Source organism: Trachurus japonicus, chromosome 11, assembly GCF_045865225.1.
Source record: "Trachurus japonicus isolate A0001 chromosome 11, Traja_1.0".
NCBI classification, from domain to species: Eukaryota; Metazoa; Chordata; class Actinopteri; order Carangiformes; family Carangidae; genus Trachurus; species Trachurus japonicus.
This window is the reverse complement of record NC_140917.1, coordinates 4,941,006-4,961,383: the sequence shown is the minus strand read 5'-3', so window position 1 is coordinate 4,961,383 and position 20,378 is coordinate 4,941,006. Positions and strand designations below refer to the sequence as shown.

Here is a 20,378-nt window from a genome sequence, read left to right as displayed (position 1 = left end):
ATATGAACAGATACAAACTTTTCACACATGTAATTAAACCAGAATCACTTTTCAACTTTTCATGTTTGACATTTTATCATCTGGAGAAGAACTCCAGATTTTCTTCTGGAGAAGAAGAATCAAACATTTAGTAATTTATCAATTTTTAACTCATCACTCCACACAAAGTTATAATAACAAACATAATATGAAATGACTCAAAGATAAAAGAAGAGTGAAAATATTTTCCACATGAAAAGTAGTAAAAAAAAGAAAAGAAAAGTATAATAATGAGGCAGCAGGAGGACAGGTGCAGTTTAACAGGTTCAATTCACTGACTTTTCCCTTTAAGAAATAAACAACATTATAAATATGATCATCCTCTTTATCTCTAACTGCTCTGCTCCACTGTCACTGACACCTTCACTGGTAACAGCTTCAATGGGATGAGATCATCAGTGGCAATGTATGGAAACATCTTCTGAGTGAAAGTGTGTGTGAAGGTGTGTATGTGTGTGTTAGTATCAGGATCAGAGAACGACAGTTTTCCTCTGTTCAAGTCCAGATTCACTCTGATCCTCTGGAACTTCTTCTGCTCAGGGAGAACAGTGGCTGGAGCTGATGGTGAAACTGCTCCGTATTTACCTTCAATGAACAATATCATCCATAATCCAGACTCTATCTTCTTCCCCTTCCTCTGCACAGACTCTGTTAACACACCCAGTGCCCACGCTGTACTGTCTCCAACCTCGACATCCCAGCTGTGAGTCCCTGAGTTAAAACCCTCAGAGCCCAGGACAGAGCCGTAATAATCGATCCTCTCTGGATTGTCAGGAAGCTGCTGTTCATCTCCTCCTCTCACACTAGTCAGATCTCCAGACAGGATGAATACTGGACCAGCAGTGTTTGGGTCCAGAACCACAGGACTGTAGGAGACCATGTCCTTCATCTTGTTCCAGATGTTGAAGGTCAGGTTGCCCAGGTGTTTGGCCTGGTCTATCAGAGCTCCTGAGTCCAGCTGTGGATCCTCCAGCAGGGGGCGCTGCTGGACTCTTTCCACTGCAGCCTTGTAGTTGAGCAGGAATGAGACGTCTTCAGCTCTCAGCTCGTCCTCTGTGGCTCTGACTGTGTGTGAAAGAGCTGCTATCTCTCTGCTCAGAGCCTCCATCTTCTCCTTCATCCTCTGACTCTTCTGCTCCTCTTCCTCCCTCAGTGCAGCCATCCTGGCCTCCTCTTCCTCTTCTAGAAACTGGTGAAGCTTCTTAAACTGCTCCTTAATCTGCCTCTCTGTGTGTCGGGCCTGGACCTTAATGTGTTCTGCTGTTTGATCAAACTTCACCTGGACTTCTTCAAAACCCTTTAACTTCTTCTTTAAGGGCTCCAGAGTTTCCTCAAGTTCCTTCTTGAGGTCTGAAGCAGCTTCATCGATGGGTCTGAATCTGTGGTTGGTGTGTTTTTTTGAATCTCTGCAGATGAGACACACTGGCTGCTGATGGTCCAGACAGAAGAGTTTGAGTTTCTCAGAGTGCAGACTGCAGAGAGGCTCTGAAGATCTCTGCTCTCTCTGCTGTAAGAAGCTCTCACACAGGTTCTTCAACACCAGGTTACAAGGTGGATCAGCCTTTGAAGATCTTCTCTTACAAACTGGACAAAGTTGATCTTTTTTCTCCTTCCACCAGCTCTTCAGACAGTCTTTACAGAAGCTGTGGCTGCAGGACAGAACAACAGGATCTCTGAAGACATCCGTACAGACCGAACAGTAGAAATCCTCCTCTAATCTGGAAGCCATTTAGTCTGTGAATGAAGCTGAAAACACAGCAGACAGAAAGTAGAGTCAGTCATGGCTCCCCTCCCTCCTCTACTGGCTAGACTTTTACTGTTTACTGTACTGAGTTTACTGTGACTCTGAGTCCAGGTTTTAGTCAAACTCACCTTCTGTGTGTGGAGTGTCAGCAGGTTTAAGCAGCAGTGTTGTAGCTGAACTCACTCTCAGGAAGTTTGTTAGTTTGGTCTGAAGCTGAATCTGATCGTCTCTTCCTCAGTCTGCGTCTCTGGGACTGAAGTGAAAGTGCAGCAGTTTCCTGGTTTATGAGTCATGTGAGGGGGCGGAGCTTTGAAAAGTGACTGAATGTTGAACCGGTCGGTCCAGATGAATGTAGAGGAGCAGTTCCAGGCACGTGCCTCATATCAAGGTTATAATAGTTTGGGATTTTTAATTATAGTTTAGTTTTATTTAGTTTTGACTTCTTTTTCTCTAATTCAGTTAGTTTTAATCAGTTTTTAGAGCGGGTTTGCTTGTTTTAGTTAGTTTTAATTTCTTTCTAAACGCTTAGTTTTTATTAGTTTTGGTAGTTTTTTCATACTTTGGGTTATTTGTTGGTTGAAGGATTCCAAAAGATCAGAGCAAGTATTGTGTAATAAAACTCAAAAGATACCATTTAACAAATGTATTCAGTTACTGCAGTTTTTTTGACATACTAGTGCAGTAAAGTAACAATAGGCCTACAGTAGCCTACCTCGCATGTTGTATTGTATTTAACATAAAGTAGCATAAAGTGAACACAGCAAATGTTTTGGACATTTAAAGTGCACTTTTATCTGGTAGTGCACAGAGCCAGACAGCTGATAATATACTTCTCCACCTCAGCTTGATGCTGACGTGCTTAGCTTTTGTTAACCTTACAGTGCCTTCTGTCCATTAGAACTGGTTCAGGATGAGGCATTTGTATTCGAATAAAATTCAAAGTAGGTGTAATAATATAAAATCTCACTCACTCACACACTGCCTCTGTCTTTCTTGTTCGCTCCCGAGGAGTGTGTCCTCTCACACTCACACGCGCACATACACACACACACAGTCTCTCTGCTCTCTGGGAGTGGGCAGCTTGTCTGTTCTTCTGAGCTCCCAGATGTTCACGGATCTGTATAGGCTGCTACATTTCAGTTCTCAACGGGCCTGTCAGGTCAACCTAATCGGTCGCGCGGGCTTGGACCGAGTCTGGCCGTGTCTGGTCCGGGCTTCAGCACGCGTGTCGGACCGTGTCTGGTTTAATTACAGTAATACGAGGATAAACATTGCACACGATTTCAACCATAGAGCTCTGCAAGCATAATTAACCGATCCCGAGTGTCTTTCTAAGGGACGTTTGGTCACGGGAAGTGACGGACCGTCAGGTGCCGTGTGGTGCCAGCTCACGTAAAATTGCTCGAGTGAAATAGCCTGAATCGATTTCATATCAATCCGAAATTGACAAAGACGAAAACGAAGGGAATTTTATCTATAATTTCAGTACGTTTTAGTTAGTTTTGTAAACACACAATACAGTTTCAGTTAGTTATCGTTTTTTCATTTGATTATAGTTTTTATTTATTCCAGTTAACGAAAATGTTTTTTCAATCCTAGTTTTCGTCATTTCGTTCACGATAATAACCTTGCCTCATATTATAAAAGCTCTTTTCATGTGTTTTTTAATAAATAAATAAATTAGTGTTGTGTATAGGGATGTAAAAAAAAAAAGGTTATCTACCGTACACATTTTCTTGTAAAACCGTGTCTTGTGTGTGTGTGAGTTGAGAAATATAAACTCATGTAGATTAATAACACAAGCTCTGACAGCTTTGAAAAGTGACATAATTGTGGTCAGAAACTTGCTTTACCTGTTAGAAAAACCTGGGTGTGAATATCTTGATGTGTGTAACATATAGATACATATATTTAACACTTTTTTTTGGTGTTATTTTTACTCATTATTTTCATTAATTCTTTGTGTGAAAGGGAGCAACTGTTTAAAAAACAAAAATAAAGAACATTTGTGGGGAAAATACAACAAAACCTCAGATTCCAGATAATCATGTGATTTTATACATCCATATTTTGGGGAACTAAATTACACGTAATAATTGTGTGAAAGCAAAAGCCTTTTTTTTCTCTTTTTAACCATCAAACTCTATCGTTGTATCCCAATGTATCTGTTCATATGTCATATATCAACATATTTCTGTCAGGTGGCCTAAATTTGCCCAAAATAGCCCGGACCCGACCCATCGCTACACAGTAGATGAATCAGTTTTAGTTTAGTTTTTATTTTAGAGGCACTGACTAGTTTTTATTTAGTCTTAGTTGTAGTTTTTATTTAGTCTTAGTCTCAGTTGTAGTTTTTATTTAGTCTTAGTTGTAGCTTTTATTTAGTCTTAGTCTCAGTTGTAGTTTTTATGTAGTCTCAGTTGTAGTTCTTATTTAGTCTTAGTCTTAGTTGTAGTTTTTATTTAGTCTTAGTCTTAGTTTTTCAGGTTTTAGGAGAAAGCCTCTGTCAGACCTCTGAAGGTGAACTTCCATTCCATAATGTTTTTTTTTTTTTTCAAAAACTGTAAAACTTCTTAAACCTATTAATATTATTAATCTATCTCCTCCCACATTTTTTTCCTCAATTGACACCAAACTTGCTAGAGAGCATCTTCAGACTGTCCTACACAAAACTGGTTTCTCAGATTTTTGATTTATCAAAAATTGAACCTACAGTGCATCAAAATGTTTGAGTGTACAGTAAACACTACTGTAATATACCTACCTGCAAATTCTTGCTAAATACATTTTCAACGTTCATGGAAAAAATGGACAACATTTTGGAATCATGGTAGATGATGTGTGGCAAATTTCAGAATTTTATCTCAAAAACTGAATTTTTCCACAGCATTTTGAATGTTTTTCTCATGTGAACAATTAGAGTCAATGCAAGAATGGCATATTTAAACATCGGTTATTGAGCTGAGTAGCAGCTATAATTATTAATTGAAACCACTTTGACCAACAACGACAGAAGTAAAATGCTGCTTTAGCATTGACATGATTGATCAGCCAATACTTTCCTGATATCTTCAGTGCAGTACTTACCTGTGCAGAGTACTTGTACACTTCCTCCACCTGTGCTGCTAATTATAAAGAGAATGGGATGTTGTGTAGAAGCAGGAGACGTAAAAGACGAAGCTGAATATGAATCCAAGTCAAGACAACATTTTATTATGTTGACGAAAAACAGGAAGAAACGTACACTCAGCTTTTGTGATGAACTGACACGTTGATATATTTTAGATCATTTCATATGAACAGATACAAACTTTTCACACATGTAATCAAACCAGAATCATTTTTCATATTTGACATTTTATCATCTGGAGAAGAAAAATCAAATGTTCAGTAATTTAAAATTTTTAAATCATCTCTCCACACAAAGTCATAATAACAAACGTAATTTGAAATGACTCAACCATAAAAAAGAGTGAAAATATTTTCATGAAGAGTAGTAAAAAAGGAAAAGTGTGATAATAAGGCAGCAGGAGGACAGGTGCAGTTTAACAGGTTCAATTCACTGACATTTTTTTTTTAAATTTGAACAACTTTATCATTCTGCTCTGCTGCTTCACTGTCACTGACACCAAGGGAGTAGGTTTGATTTTGACATTGGTGGGGACACAAAAGTACTCCGAGGCATCGCTCCTTAAAGTTGATGTTTTTTGCATTTGCAATCATAATTTCATGTTATGTAGGGGTAACTAATGAGCAACTAATGAAAGAGAAGAAGGCAATTTAGAAGAGTTCTCAGTTGCTCTGGCTGAAGTCAACTGTGCATCATCATGACTAACACATCCATCATTATTTAACCTCACCTGTGAATTTCCAGCCTCTCCTCCATCTCCTCCTTCTCTACCTCATCCAGCTTCTCCTTCTCTACCTCTCCTTATTCATCTGTTCTAGCCTCTCCTCCTCTACCTCCTCTGGTCTCTCCTTCTCCATCTCCTCCAGCCTCTCTACTGTCTGTCTCTGTCACCTGACAAAAATATGTTGGTGCAGGACATATGAACAGATACATTAGGGATACAATGATCATAGAGTTTGATGGTACAGTTATTGCCTGAGGAAAAAGGCTTTTACTTTTACACACTTGTGTAATTTATTCCCCCAAAAATATGGATGTATAAAATTACATGAGCATCTGGAATCTGAGGTTTTTTTGTAGGCCTATTTTCCTGACCAATGTTCTTTTTTTTTTTTTTAAATAACTTTTAAAAACGTGTATCTGTTTGCCATTAAATATAGGCTTTTATTCATTATCTGTGGCCTATTGTTGAGGCTCGACAGTTAGATACCCTTGAAGTAACTTACACTTGGACTTACAAAGTGTCTTGTCCATTTTCCTTTTATTTGACATTATTACCAAGCACAGACACACAGGCAGAGCGCGCACACACGCACGCACGCACGCACGCACACAGACAGACAGACAGACAGACAGACAGACAGACACAAACACAAATGTCCATGTAAATGACACCAATGATGTTAAAATCCGTCTAGCTGACGTGACCCAGGCAGAAGAAATGCCGAACATGATGAACATGTTGACAACTTACATTCGCGGTTGCAGATTGAAGCACCGTGACCTCCTGTCCCGTCCGACCAACGAGCAGGTAACTTTTACAAGCAGACGGAGTGACAGCGGGGACAGCCAATCACATGTACGTTAGCGAGAAACGGCAGAGCCAATCGGAGATCGATATTCAGGTTAGAGGCGGGACTTCTAGCAGAGATCGACTGTTAACCCTTTGTGTGCCATAATCATTAACTAAACACTACGGACAGCGGACACAGCGGCTGAATATTGGTAGGGACGTGTCCCTAGCGTCCCTACCCAATTCTACGCCCTTGACTGACACCTTCACTGGTAACAGCTTCACTGGGGGGTTATTAACAATCTGAATGAATGGAAACATCTTCTGAGTGAAAGTGTGTGTGAAGGTGTTTATGTGTATGTTAGTATCAGGATCAGAGAACGACAGTTTTCCGCTGTTCAAGTCCAGATTCACTCTGAGCCTCTGAAGCTTCTTCTGCACTGGGAGAACAATGTTTGGACCTGATGGTGAAAGTGCTGAGTATTTACCTTCATCAAACGCTAACACCCATAATCCAGACACCATCTCCTTTCCCTTCCTCTGCACAGACTCTGTTAACACACCCAGTACCCAGTATGTACTGTCTCCAACCTCGACATCCCAGCTGTGAGTCCCTGAGTTAAAACCCTCAGAGCCCAGGACAGAAGGGAAATAATCAAACCTCTCTGGATTGTCAGGAAGCTGCTGTTTGTCTCCTACTCTCACACTGGTCAGATCTTCAGACAGTATGAGTCTTGGATGAGCAGTGTTTGGGTCCAGAACCACAGGACTGTAGGAGACCATGTCCTTCATCTTGTTCCAGATGTTGTAGGTCAGGTTGCCCAGGTGTTTGGCCTGGTCTATCAGAGCTCCTGAGTCAAGCTGTGGATCCTCCAGCAGGGGGCGCTGCTGGACTCTTTCCACTGCAGCCTTGTAGTTGAGCAGGAATGAGACGTCTTCAGCTCTCAGCTCGTCCTCTGTGGCTCTGACTGTGTGTGAAAGAGCTGCTGTCTCTCTGCTCAGAGCCGCCATCTTCTCCTTCATCCTCTGACTCTTTTGCTCCTCTTCCTCCCTCAGTGCAGCCATCCTGGCCTCCTCTTCCTCTTCTAGAAACCGGTGAAGCTTCTTAAACTGCTCCTTAATCTGACTCTCTGTGTGTTGGGCCTGGACCTTAATGTGTTCTGCTGTTTGACCAAACTTCACTTGAACTTCTTCAAAATCCTTTATCTTCCTCTTTAAGGACTCCAGAGTTTCCTCAAGTTCCTTCTTGAGGTCTGAAGCAGCTTCATCGATGGGTCTGATTCTGTGGTTGGTGTGTTTTTTTGAATCTCTGCAGATGAGACACACTGGCTGCTGATGGTCCAGACAGAAGAGTTTGAGTTTCTCAGAGTGCAGACTGCAGAGAGGCTCTGAAGATCTCTGCTCTCTCTGCTGTAAGAAGCTCTCACACAGGTTCTTCAACGCCAGGTTATTAGTTGGTTCATCCTTTGAAGATCTTCTCTTACAAACTGGACACAGTTGATCTTGTTTCTCATTCCACCAGCTCTTCAGACAGTCTTTACAGAAGCTGTGGCTGCAGGACAGAACAACAGGATCTCTGAAGACCTCCGTACAGACCGAACAGTAGAAATCCTCCTCTGATCTGGAAGCCATTTAGTCTGTGAGTGAAGCTGAAAACACAGCAGACAGGAAGTAGAGTCAGTCATGGCTCCCCTCCCTCCTCTCTACTGACTAGACTGAAATTTACTGTGACTCTGAGTCCAGGTTTTAGTCAAACTCACCTTCAGTGTGTGGAGTGTCAGCAGGTTGAAGCAGCAGTGTTGTTGCTGTCTCCTTCAGTCTGTGTCTCTGGGACTGACAAAATCCAATGCACTGTTACCTGGTTTATCTCAGGTGAAGCCAGCAAGGGGGCGGAGCTTTGAAAAGTGACTGAATGTTGAACATGTCGGACCAGATGAATGTAGAGGAGCAGGTCCAGGCATGTGCCTCGTATTGAAAAAGCCCTTTTCATGTGTTTTTTAATAAATAAATAAATTACTGTTGTGCATAGGGATGTAAAAAAAAAAATATATAGCTGCTGCGCAGCGATGGGTCTGGTCCAGGCTATTTTTTGGCAAATTTAGGCAAATTCTGAGCAAAAAACAGGAGAATAGGAAGAAAGCTGTGTCTTGTGTGTGTGGGAGTTAAGACATGTTAACTCATGTTGATTAATAACACAAGCTCTGACAGCTTTGAAAAGTGACATAATTGTGGTCAGGAAGTTTCTGTACCTGTTGGAAAAACCTGGGTGTGAATATCTTGATGTGTGTAACATGTATTTAGTCTTAATCTTAGTTGTAGTTTTTATTTAGTCTTAGTTTTAGTTGTAGTTTTTATTTAGTCTTAATCTTAGTTGTAGTTTTTTATTTAGTCTTAGTTTTAGTTGTAGTTTTTATTTAGTCTTAATCTTAGTTGTCGAGAAAGCCTCTGTCAGACCTCTGAGGATTACATTTTTCCCTTTTAGTTGCATCCATCCCATAATGTTCCCATCAGTCCTCATCAGGTTCCATTCACTCTTATCTACCTATGGGTCACACTCAAGTTGTCCAATATTGAGCTGTGGCGTTTTCTTCCTGCAGCTTTGGACATCGACAAGAAAACTACATTGTGGTTTTTATTTAGTTCTCCTCTTTGGAAAAACTGTCATTTTTATTTCAGTTACTAAATTATTTTTTCACTTCTACTTTTACTTTTAGTTTTAGTGAACTATAATAACCCTGTAATGATGACATCACTCACCAAGCAGCTGGTTGATGGCACCCTGGTCACACAGATCCTGCTTCACTGACTCGTCACCTGATGATGTCACAGACCTCAGTACTCGAACACAGAGTCTCATCGGAGCCTTTTTGCTGCCGCGACCTCCGGTGCCATGGAAACTGTGACCATGACCAAAGTACGAGTCTGAAACAGAAGAAGATGAGACACATCTGAGGACAAAGTTCAAATATCTGAACCTGAACTACAAGTTTAAAGTTGAGAGGTTGAAGATGAAAATCAGACCGGTCATGAAAAATCAGATCAGATGTTTGTCTAAACAGAAAATAAAAAATTAAGGGGCACAAAGCTTTAAAGTGAAAAATATATCACTGCTATACCAATATCTGATGAGATCCTAGGAGCTATGTTGTCGGGGGCTTAATGCCCCTGGTAGGGTCTCCCAAGGCAAACAGGTCCTAGGTGACAGGTCAGACCAAGAGCGGTTCCAAAGCCCCTATTAAGAAAGCAATACCAAGGAAGTTCACGTCGCCCGGATTGGCGTCACCGGGGTCCCACCCAGGAGCCAGGCCTGAGGTTGGGCCTCTGCATCTGGTGGCCGGTTTCTGCCCATGGGATCTGGCCGGGCGCAGCCTGAAAGAGTGACGTGGGGCCGCCTTCCAGTAGGCCCACCACCACCAGGAAGGGTCAGAAGGGGCTGGTGCATAGAGCCTGAGCTTGTGCGGGAGGCTGAGCGGTACCGGCTAGAGATAGTCAGACTCATCTCCACGCACAGTCTGGCCTCCGAAACCCAACTCCTTGAGAGAGGCTGCACTGTTGTCTCGGCCTACGGGCCGAACAGCAGTACAGAGTACCTGACCTTCTTGGAGGCCCTGGGTGGGGTACTGGAGGTTGCTCCAACCGGGGACTCCATCGTCTTACTGGGGGACTTCAACGCTCACGTGGGCAGCGACAGTGGCACCTGGAGAGGTGTGATTGGGAGGAAGGGCCTCCCCGATCTGAACCCGAGTGGTGTTTTGTTAATGGACTTCTGTGCTAGTCACAGTTTGTCCATAATGAACACCATGTTCAAGCATTAGGGTGTCCATCAGTGCACGTGACACCAGGACACCCTAGGCCGGAGGTCAATGATTGACTTTGTAGTCGTGTCATCTGATCTCCAGCCGTATGTCTTGGACACTCGGGTGAAGAGAGGGGCTGAGCTGTCAACTGATCACCACCTGGTAGTGAGTTGGATCCGCTGGCAGAGGAGGAAGCTGGACAGACTTGGCAGACCCAAACATACTGTGAGGGTCTGCTGGGGACGTCTGGCGGAATCCCCTGTCAGGGAAGTCTTGAACTCCCAGCTCCGGGAGAGCTTTGACCAGATCCCGAGGGAGGCAGAGACATTGAGTCAGAGTGCTGAAGAAGGAGTCCTATCGAGCCTGGCTGGCAGCTCAGTCGGTCGTGGAAGCAAAAACTTGTGTCTGGGAAAAGTTCGGGGAGGCCATGGAGGAGGACTACTGGTCGGTCTTGAAGAAATTCTGGCAAACCACCCGATGCCTCAGGAGGGGGAAGCAGTGCTCCACCAACACTATTTACCAGTGGAGGTAAGGAGCCGTTGACCTTGACTGGGGATATTGTCAGGTGGTGGAAGGAATACTTCGAGGATCTCCTCAATCCCGCTGACATGCCTTCCGTAGAAGAAGCAGAGGCTGAGGACTCAGAGGTTGATTCATTACCCAAGCTGAAGTCACTGAGGTAGTTCGGAAGCTCCTCAGTGGCAAGGCACTGGGGGTGGATGAGATCCGCCCTGAGTACTTCAAGTCTCTGGATGTTGTGGGGCTGTCGTGGCTGACACGCCTCTGCAGCATCGCGTGGCAGTTGGGGACAGTGCCTCTGGACTGGCAGACTGGGATGGTGGTCCCTCTATTCAAGAAGGGGGACCAGAGGGTGTGTTCCAACTATCGGGGAATCACACTCCTCAGCCTCCCGCGGAAAGTCTACTCCAGGGTATTGTAGAGGAGAATTCGGCCAATAGTTGAACCTCGGATTCAGCAGTAACAATGCAGTTTTTGTCCTGGTTGTGGACCACTAGACCAGATCTATACCCTCCACAGGGTGCTCGAGGGTTCATGGGAGTTTGCCCAACCTGTCCACATGTGTTTTGTGGACCTGAAGAAAGCTTTCGATTGTGTCCCTCGTGGCGTTCTGTGGGAGGTGCTCCTGGAGTATGGGGTTGGAAGCCCTCTGCTAAGGGCTGTATGGTCTCTGTACGACCGAAGCAGGAGCTTGGTTCGCATTGCCGGCAGTTAATCAGATCTGTTCCCAGTGCATGTTGGACTCCGGCAGGTCTGCCCTTTGTCACCGGTTCTGTTCATTATCTTTATGGACAGAATTTCTAGGCGCAGCCAGGGGCTCTTTCGAGCCAGGACCTTCAGCATGCGCTGGGGCAGTTTGCAGTTGAGTGTGAAGCAGCTGCGATGAGAATCAGCACCTCTAAGTCCGAGGCCATGGTTCCTGACCAGAAAAAGTCCTGCCAGGTCCAGGTCCTGCCTCAGGGGAGGAGTTTAAGTATCTTGGGGACTTCACGAGGGAGGGAAGGATGAAGCGTGAGATTGACAGGGGGATTGGTGCAGCAGAAGCAGTATGTGGTCGTTGTATCGGTCTATCGTGGTGAAGAAGGAGCTGAGCCGAAAGGCGAAGCTCTCAATTTACCAGTCTAACTGCCTTCCTACCCTCACCTACGGTCATGAACTCTGGGTCATGACCGAAAGAACAAGATCCTGGATACAAGCGGCCGAAATGAGTTTCCTCTGCAGGGTGGCAGGGCGCTCCCTTAGAGTTAGGGTTAGGAGCTCTGTCACCCGGGAGGAGCTCGGAGTAGAGCCGCTGCTTCTCCACATCGAGAGGAGCCAGCTGAGGTGGCTTGGGCATCTGTAACAAATGACTCCTGGATGCCTCCATGGGGAGGTGCTCCGGGTATGTCCCACTGGGAGGAGGCCCCGAGGAAGACCCAGGACACGCTGGATTAACTATGTAATTTGGCTGGCCTGGGAACGCCTTGGTTTTGTTTGGGTGTCCCTGCTCCAAGCTTCCCCTGCGACCCGGACCCAGATAAGCAGAAGATGATGGATGGATGGATAGATTATACTAGACTAGATTAGATTAGACTAGAGTACCGTATTTTCCGGACTATATGTCGCACCTGAGTATTAGTCGCATCTGCCTAAAAATACGTCATGAAGAGGAAAAAAACATATAAGTCGCACCGGTTTATAAGTCGCATTTATTTTTGAAACATTTTTTTTTATTTCATAGCAATCCAAAAACGAACATTTATCTGAATCTGGAAGGATTATTCAATTGGCCTGCACAATAGCCTGAAGAACATAGGCAAAAAATATAAATTTAACAGGTGAACAAGTTCATAAAGTTCTCGATCTCATTCTGCATCACTGAATCCATTGAATTCTTCATCCTCGGTGTCGCTTCTAAACAACTCCGCCAACTCGGGAGGAAGATGAAGCGCCGTCTCCTCTTCTGCTCGGCTGTCATCAGACTCACCCTCAGCATCAGCTGTTGTCAGTCCGGCCTTTCGGAATCCCGACAGGATCGTTTCGGTTGTCACTGTGTCCACGCTGTTTCTATCCATTCAACGACTTGCAGGAAGGTTGCATGGCGCATCCGGCCGGTTGCCGTGAAGCTGTGCTCTCCATCCACCATCCAGGTCTCCCACATGCGACGCAAGACTGCCTTAAAACTCCGGTTCACGGAGATGTCGAGTGGCTGGAGCACTTTAGTTAAGCCTCCGGGGATGATAGCGGGGATGGAGTTGCAGGCTTTGATTTTGTCTTTGATGCGTGCCGTTATATGCGCTCGCATACTGTCCATCACAAGCAGGGCTTTGCGTGTTTTAAAGAAGCCATCTGGACTTTAGCATAGCACTTTGTGAGCCAAAAGCTCATCATTTCTTCATCCATCCACCCTTTCACGTTTGTGGTCACGACAACAGCGGGGGGGAATTCGGCCTTCGGCATCGTCTTCCGTTTGAAAATGACCATTGGGGGCAGTTTTGAGCCATCTCCACAGCATGCGAGCACCACCGTGAAGTGTGATTTCTCATGACCAGTTGTCACTATGCTCACACTTTTCTGCCCTTTCTCTGCGTCACTTCGGCCCATGGGGATGTCAAACGTGAGGGGGACCTCATCCATATTTATTACGTGGTCCGGTGACACATTGTGTTCCGTCACCTGCTTTTCAATGAATGCACGGAAACTGTCGATCTTGTCTTAGAAGTCTGTTGGCAGCTTCTGACACACCGTGGTCCGTGCTCTGATTGACAGGTGGTTGCGTTGCATGAAGCGATAGCACCAAGAAGGCCCGCCAGCAAAATCATTTATTTTCATCTCTTTGGCAACTACCTGGGCATGGAGACGTAACTGTACGGTTGATAAGCCACGTCCAGCAGCACGCTGTTCAATGACCCATCTGTGGACTCGTTCCTCGAGCTCCGGCCATCTCGCTTTCAGCCCGCGGTTTGCCTTTTTTGATTTTTTCATAGAAGTTAGAGTTACCTCTGCTTTTCGCCAGTCCCTGACAAGTTTTTCACTCACTCCAAACTTTCTCTCTGCTGCTCGATTACCGTTTTCGGCTGCATACTTTATAATTTGCAGTTTAAAATCTGCAGTATAGCTTTTTCTTTTTGGTGGCATTTTTTCTGTGTTCTTTATGGTTTATGGTTTCAGGGTTTCCCCCAGTGTATTATAAGCCTGGCGGCCCGCCAGGCCTTCCTTGCCCCCCCGCCAGGCTAAGCATCGTTTATTAATTTTTTTAATCAGTTTTTATACTCCATAAACACGTGATCAGGTGTCTTTTTCATCACCTGACAACGTCACAACTTCGTCGCGCATAACGGGACACGTCACGGACATCATGCTCATCAGCCCGCTGCTTCACCAGCTGACCGAGAGGAACGCACCGAGTCCAAACGTTAACGTGAGCGGAGCCGCAGCTCCAGAGGCTCAATCAGCCGCTGCAGCTGTTAGCTGGTAGCTGTTAGCTGTTAGCACGTCGTCCCCTGCCATAGATATCCCCTGCAGCGTCAGAGCTCCGGACTCCTGTGAGCCGCGGGGCTTTCACCTGATGTGAAAATGATCCATTGTTTCATTTTTCAGCTCGTAAAGTTCGCGATCACACACGTTTGTTTTCTCTGGTCCAAACAGTAAATCCGCGAGTGTCACGTTTCCATGACGACTGACTGGAAAAAGAGCGTGGTACGTCATTACGTGACTCCAAATCTTTTACAGTCTATGCTCCAGATGTAAAAAATCTCAGAGAATAAAAAAAATAAAATCTGAGAAATAAAGCTAAAGGAGACACCAGGCAGTTGTTCTTTTTAGTTTTTAATGCAAACAGTTGATGCTATTTATATAAATATTATTTTATAATTATAATTATTATTATTTATTTATTTTTGTGGTTATTGAACAGCATTTCAAGAGTGCCTTTCTGTACGACTCTGCTATAGCTGGTGTTTAATATGTTACATAAATGTCTTATAATAACAGATGTTTATGATTTTCAAATTTCCAGTCAACTTTTAACATTGATCTTAAGGCCTTATGGAATCACACCTTATAAATGCTACTGCTCCATTAATGAATCTGTTACCTACAGGGCCCTGCCATCAGTCAATGGTCAGGGTCAGGCCCCTGTCACAAAAAAACACGCTTGGGCACCGGTGGCCCGGCAATGGGCCGCGGATGGGCCGCCGGTGCCACCCTACCACCGGGCTTAACAAGTTTTCTGGGGGAAACCCTGGGTTTTTTCGGTGGTGCAGTGGCAGCGCTCAGTTGTCACAAGTGTGGACGGTGCCCTCTTGTGGTCATAGATGACATAGCATATATTTTTCATATATAAGTCGCTTCTGAATATAGGTCGCATGGCCAGCCAAACTAGGAAAAAAAACGCGACTTATAGTCCGGAAAATACGGTAGATCATACTAGACTAGATTATACTAGACTAGACTAGACTAGACATGATGATGACAGTGCCTAAAATTTGACCTTTGCCCTCACCTTGACCCATGCACCAGTCCAGCAGCAGCAGCAGGCGGGCGTTGCCCTGACAGGACATAAACTCGTCCAGTAGCAGAGGAGCCACGGTGCTGAGGGAGGCCAGCGCCTGCAGCTGCAGCTCCTCCTGCTGGACCACCGACCAGAACCGCCGCCCCGACCCGGCTCCAGAGCGCCGCGGCCCGGAGGAGGAGACGGGCGGCTTCAGCAGCGTCAGCAGAGACAACATCACATGATGTTCTCTGTAGAGCTGAGGGAGGAGAGAGAGTTAGATTAAAGTCTGGAATAAAAGCCTCAGAGTCTCAACCAGACTCCGGTCTCCTACTGGACCGGGTCTGGGTCCAGGTTTGAGTCTCAGTTAGAAGCCGGGTCTGTTTCTATTTTCTACAAGTTCTTGTGAATGTACAAAACCTCTCAAAGCCCACGATCGCCTGTTTGAGCACTTTCTAAGCTGCTTCATTCCCGCTACAGTTCTCAATGAGCCTGAACATGGACGCTGCGTTCAAAACAACTCAGAAGACGGATAAAAACGAGCTCCGAGTCGTGAAAAATGAAATGAACGGCGTTGAACTCGGAAACTCGGGTATCATCTCAGAGCTACGATTTTCCGACTTGAAGTCACGACAACATCAAAACATAGTGGCCTTCATCTTAAACGGTTAAAAATTGTAAAATTGTGTTCCTCATATGTAACGGAAATAACGTTTAACGGTTACCTAGGCTATAACGTTATATGTGCACTCACCTGCGCCGTGTCCTTCATTTGCCTGCAGCGTGAGCGCAATGATGTTGGAAGTCGGTCCGATCCACGGTGGTTGAAGCTCAGACCTTATGCAGCCGGACTCATGAGGCTTAATTCTCAGCCTGAATGCAGCCAAATAAAAGGAAGCCTGTGGTCCAACCTGAGTTATTTTTATATGTCTGGACTAGGGATGTCATGATTATAAATTTTCTTGGTACGATTATTGTCAGAGTAATAATCACGGTATTACGATTATCACGATTATTATGCATTAATTAATTTCACAACACTATGAATGTGTAAAATCAAATATAGTCAAAATATAATTACATTACTCACTGTTTACACAAAATATTTCAAGTATCTATTAATATATGACCAATTATTAATCCCCAGGGGAAATGTTTGAAATATTCAGGTCATAAATTGTCATCTATACCAAATGTTAGCGTTTATTTTAATCGTTTTTTGTTTTGTTTTTTTTTTAATTAAAAATGACACGCTAACATTTAAATTACTACCAATTCATTGTTACGTTAGGTAAATGGACCAGTATCTGTGCATTTACCTTTATTTTTGCGCACATCTGCCGATATAGATCCGACATAATCTTTTTCGTAAAGTGACGGTATTTAGGAACCTTTACGATTAATTAATTGTGCCGTTTAATATCACGATTAATTGTGAAACAAGTAATCGTGACATCCCTAGTCTGGACCTGAACCCGGTGCATCCAGTCGTGTTGTTCGGCCCATTGAGAACTGTGACTGAGCCGAGGAAAGAGGCGGAGCCTATATACAGTCTGTGGGCGGAGCAACACATTTATTTAGAAGAAGCTTAATCGGTGCCTGACCCTATAAACTTTTACCAGTAGAGGTTTTTTTCTGGAATAGAGATTTAAATGAAGTAAATGACAGAGATTTGCTGGGACACAATGTGGAAAGATGTAGGGCTTCTAATGTTGTTTCCTCCCTGCAAATGTACAAGTGACTTTGTTGCTGTTTGCACTCACTGAGTGGGGAGAAAAAAGGGGAAAAACTTTGTATATTATGTGAATATATATATATTTATATACATTGTACATTTTCCAATAAAAAATTGATGGGTGCTGATTAAACTAGTAAATGACGCAGCTCTGGATCCGACTCCTTCCTTCTGTTCTGACTCTTTTAAACAGGAACAACAGAACCACTGGAGAGGGATTTCATCTTTGTTCTAGATTAAATAAAAGCCTGTCCCATGTAGGCACCTGTTTCTGATAGAAGACGGGTCAGTTCAGCAGCTGAAGCAGATAAAAGCCTGAGCTGCTGTTGGAGGATTTACAGTATATCACAGTTATATTCACTGTGTGAGAGTGAGAGAGTGATGTACCTGCAGAGCAGTGTCGTCCTGGGACATCAGCACCAACAGGTTGAGCAGCAGCTTCTTCATCCTCAGGTCTTCGCTGCTGTAGTTCAGCTGCAGGTCACGAACCACAGAGCTCTGAGTTTTCACTGAGACACAAACACAGAAACGTTTTTATAAAGAAAAAAATGTAATGACACAAAACAAAGTGGAGTTAATGGATGATATTATCTGACTCACACTCTGGAAACGTGGCCAAACTCACGAGCTCTTTGGCAAATAAACTCTCCTGAGAATCAGACACATGACATCACACTGATGACGGACACATGATGACATACATTAATGATGAGAGGATGATGATGTCAGCGCTTCACTCACTATGAGCAGAGAGTTGGGATTCTCAGCGATGAGCGTGGTGATGACGAGCAGATCGTTCCTGAGCTGCAGCTCCGAGAGTCGGGACCCGTTCATCAGCAGCTGGAGAAACGACTCCTTCAGAGACCTGAGGTCCAAAACAACCAGGGGGAGAACACAACGTCAGGACCAGAGAGGATCTGAGAGGAACAACATGAAACTTCTTCAGCTCTGAGTTACAAAGACTCATGGTTTAGTCTGAGAGGAGACAGAGGTGAAGTCTCTCTAACCCTCCTCTCCTCCATGTGCATTTGTTACCAACGAAGCCGGTGAGAAATCAATCCATGGAGCGGTGGATAAGGTTAATTATCATCTACCATGTCACCATGTGTATATCTGTGTAGTCTTATCTGTCATCAACAAGAGATTACGGGTTACGGGCGTGTTACGTTTGTGTGGCGGTGTCGCCATGGAGACAAGAGCTCGGACACCGGGTCGGAGGCTCTGATCTTACAAGGTTGGTTTTCAGTCAAGAGACGCTAGGTGGAGAGCCTCCATTCATTGTAAGGTCTTTTGTAATAGGAACTTGGGCTTTTTAAAATGTTTTATTGTATTTTGTATCATGTAGATGACTTAGCTTTTCTTTTCACTAACCATACAGGATAGTGTACACCTTACTAAAATGCATTGCACTTGATTTGGTCTTTTTCAAATATAGAAACTATGTTTCTGTATAAGGTAAATTCAGGTAAATACAGAGACTGCTTGATGAAAAACTGTCCCTGAAGGCAACGTGAATCAGAGGTTTTGCATGAATTTCCCTCTAAAACAACTCTGTCTGGTAACGTTCTGTTATTATCTCATAGCGTGGTGAATGTGCAGGTCACAACTTGTCCACCAGAGCGTTGTGGAGTTGTTGGATTGTGTATTTGATGAGTTTGATGAGGGAAAGAAGGGAGGAAAGAAATCCCATGAGCCTCCGTAGCATAGCTCTGAGCAGCTCACGGCTCTGCTCTGCCGTTCTAAAAACAGCTTGCACCGACAATTAAAGGTAACGAACCTACTGCTATGACTATAGGGGTTATGGTAATGGGCCAATTTGACAAAATGTTGAACTATCCCTTTAAACTAAACCAGTAGAGAACCAGTAGAGGCTCGTACACCACACAGTCCATGGAGCTGAGCTGGGCCGTGACCTCCTCCTTGCTGCCTCTCTCCAGCAGGTTCCACAGGATCTCAGAGGAGCAGAACAGAACCTGTCCGGACGGGTCGGGCTCGTTCATGTGCAGACAGACGCTCTCGGCTCCGCGGGCGTTCAGCATCAGAGCACAGTTCAGGTCTTCGGTCGTCAGAGAGAAAAACACAATTACACATAAATAGATGATTGATGAAGTGATTAAGAGTAAAATCAGCCCATTGACCTGCTGACTTTGACTGGAGGACTCTTCAGATTCTGATTGTTGATGTTAATGAGGTGAGTTAAGCTCTCGAGTGCTGCGTCTAATGAAGGAGGTTACCTGTTCACCTGACAGCTCTGACAGACAGATAGACGGAGGGTCATACTGAAGCAGGGACTGACCTGAGGAGCCTGACAGCAGCTGCAGCGTCTGCAGCAGCGCCAGCCTGACGGACGGCTGCTCCTCCACGGCAGCCAGAGACAGGAGCAGCGTCTGGGCCACGTCGCTGAGCTCCAGCAGCTGCAGCCTGTAGCCTGGAGAGGTCGGCTGCAGCCCTGACACAACACACACACGTATGTTATAGATTATTATTAACTCTGTCAGCGCTGACAGGAGTGTGTGGACGGGACATCAGAGGAACAACACTGAGAAATGAAGGGAAAGAGATTCCTCACAACATGAACTCATGTGTAAACAAACAGTTTTGGTTTGAGTGAAATAACTTCTATAATAACTTTATATAATGAAATAAAATTCTTGAAACAGACTCATGAACTTCTTCTGATAAATGATCATCAGTTTAATGAGCAGCTGACTTCATCACAGAGTTTAATCTGCTCAGAAACTACAAGCCCCAGCTGATGCTAACATGCAAAACTGACACTAAGCATTAAGCTCAGTGAACACAGACATGAAGAGAAGGCAGGTCAGACCGATTTCTGAAGTTATATATGAACCACTCGCGAAAAATAAACAAGAAACAAAGAAAGAAAAAGATAAAACAAGAAAAAAGATTAAGAAAAAGAAAATTATTTGTACTTTTCATTGTGTTATTTTAGTAATCTGTGTCTGTCTGTCTTGTATTGTACCTTCTGTTAAATGGACCATGAGTCTGTAATAAAGATATGAATGAATGAATGAATGAATGAAAGAAAGAAAACAAGAAAGAAAGAGAGAAAACAAGAAAGAAAGAAGGAAAGAAAGAAAGAAAGAAAGAAAGGGGGGAAACAAAAAGAAAGAAGGAAAGAAACAAGAAAGAAGGAAAGAAAGAAAAAAAAAGAAAGAGCGAAAGAAAGAAAGGGGGAAAACAAGAAAGAAAGAAAAAAGAAAGAAAGAAAGAAAAAAGAAAGAGAGAAAGAAAGAAAGGGGGAAAACAAGAAAGAAAGAAGGAAAGAAAGAAAAAAAAGAGAGAAAGAAAAAAAGGGGAAAACAAGAAAGAAAAAAGAAAGAGAGAAAGAAAGAAAGAAGAGAGAAAAAGGTGAAAGAAAGAAAGAAAGAAACAGAGAAAGAGATGATGGTGATAAACGTAAAGAAAA

At 43.9% G+C, this 20,378-nt stretch overlaps 2 protein-coding genes across 5 annotated transcripts in view; both read right to left on the bottom strand.

The window, feature by feature from the left end:
* Window positions 1-20,378, bottom strand: part of cfap69 (cilia and flagella associated protein 69) — a 31,994-nt gene that overhangs the window by 7,993 nt on the left and 3,623 nt on the right. For all 4 annotated transcript variants that reach the window (XM_085790752.1, XM_085790749.1, XM_085790751.1 and 1 more), the window contains exons 7-13: window positions 19,245-19,397; window positions 18,827-19,004; window positions 17,690-17,813; window positions 17,549-17,597; window positions 17,336-17,457; window positions 15,226-15,472; window positions 9,184-9,348 (exon numbers count right to left, since the gene is read on the bottom strand). In XM_085790752.1, the coding sequence (XP_085646878.1) occupies window positions 9,184-9,348; window positions 15,226-15,472; window positions 17,336-17,457; window positions 17,549-17,597; window positions 17,690-17,813; window positions 18,827-19,004; window positions 19,245-19,397 (1,038 nt within the window). The remainder of the gene's footprint in view (window positions 1-9,183; window positions 9,349-15,225; window positions 15,473-17,335; window positions 17,458-17,548; window positions 17,598-17,689; window positions 17,814-18,826; window positions 19,005-19,244; window positions 19,398-20,378) is intronic.
* LOC146977967 (nuclear factor 7, ovary-like) lies at window positions 280-1,777 on the bottom strand. The gene has a single exon (XM_085790754.1). The coding sequence runs from the start codon at window positions 1,766-1,768 to the stop codon at window positions 371-373; it is 1,398 nt and encodes a 465-aa protein (XP_085646880.1). The 5' UTR covers window positions 1,769-1,777; the 3' UTR covers window positions 280-370.

Coding starts and splice junctions, on each gene's coding strand:
- LOC146977967 (XM_085790754.1), bottom strand. CDS start 1,768: ATGGCTTCCAGATTAGAGGAGGATTTCTACTGTTCGGTCTGTACGGAT.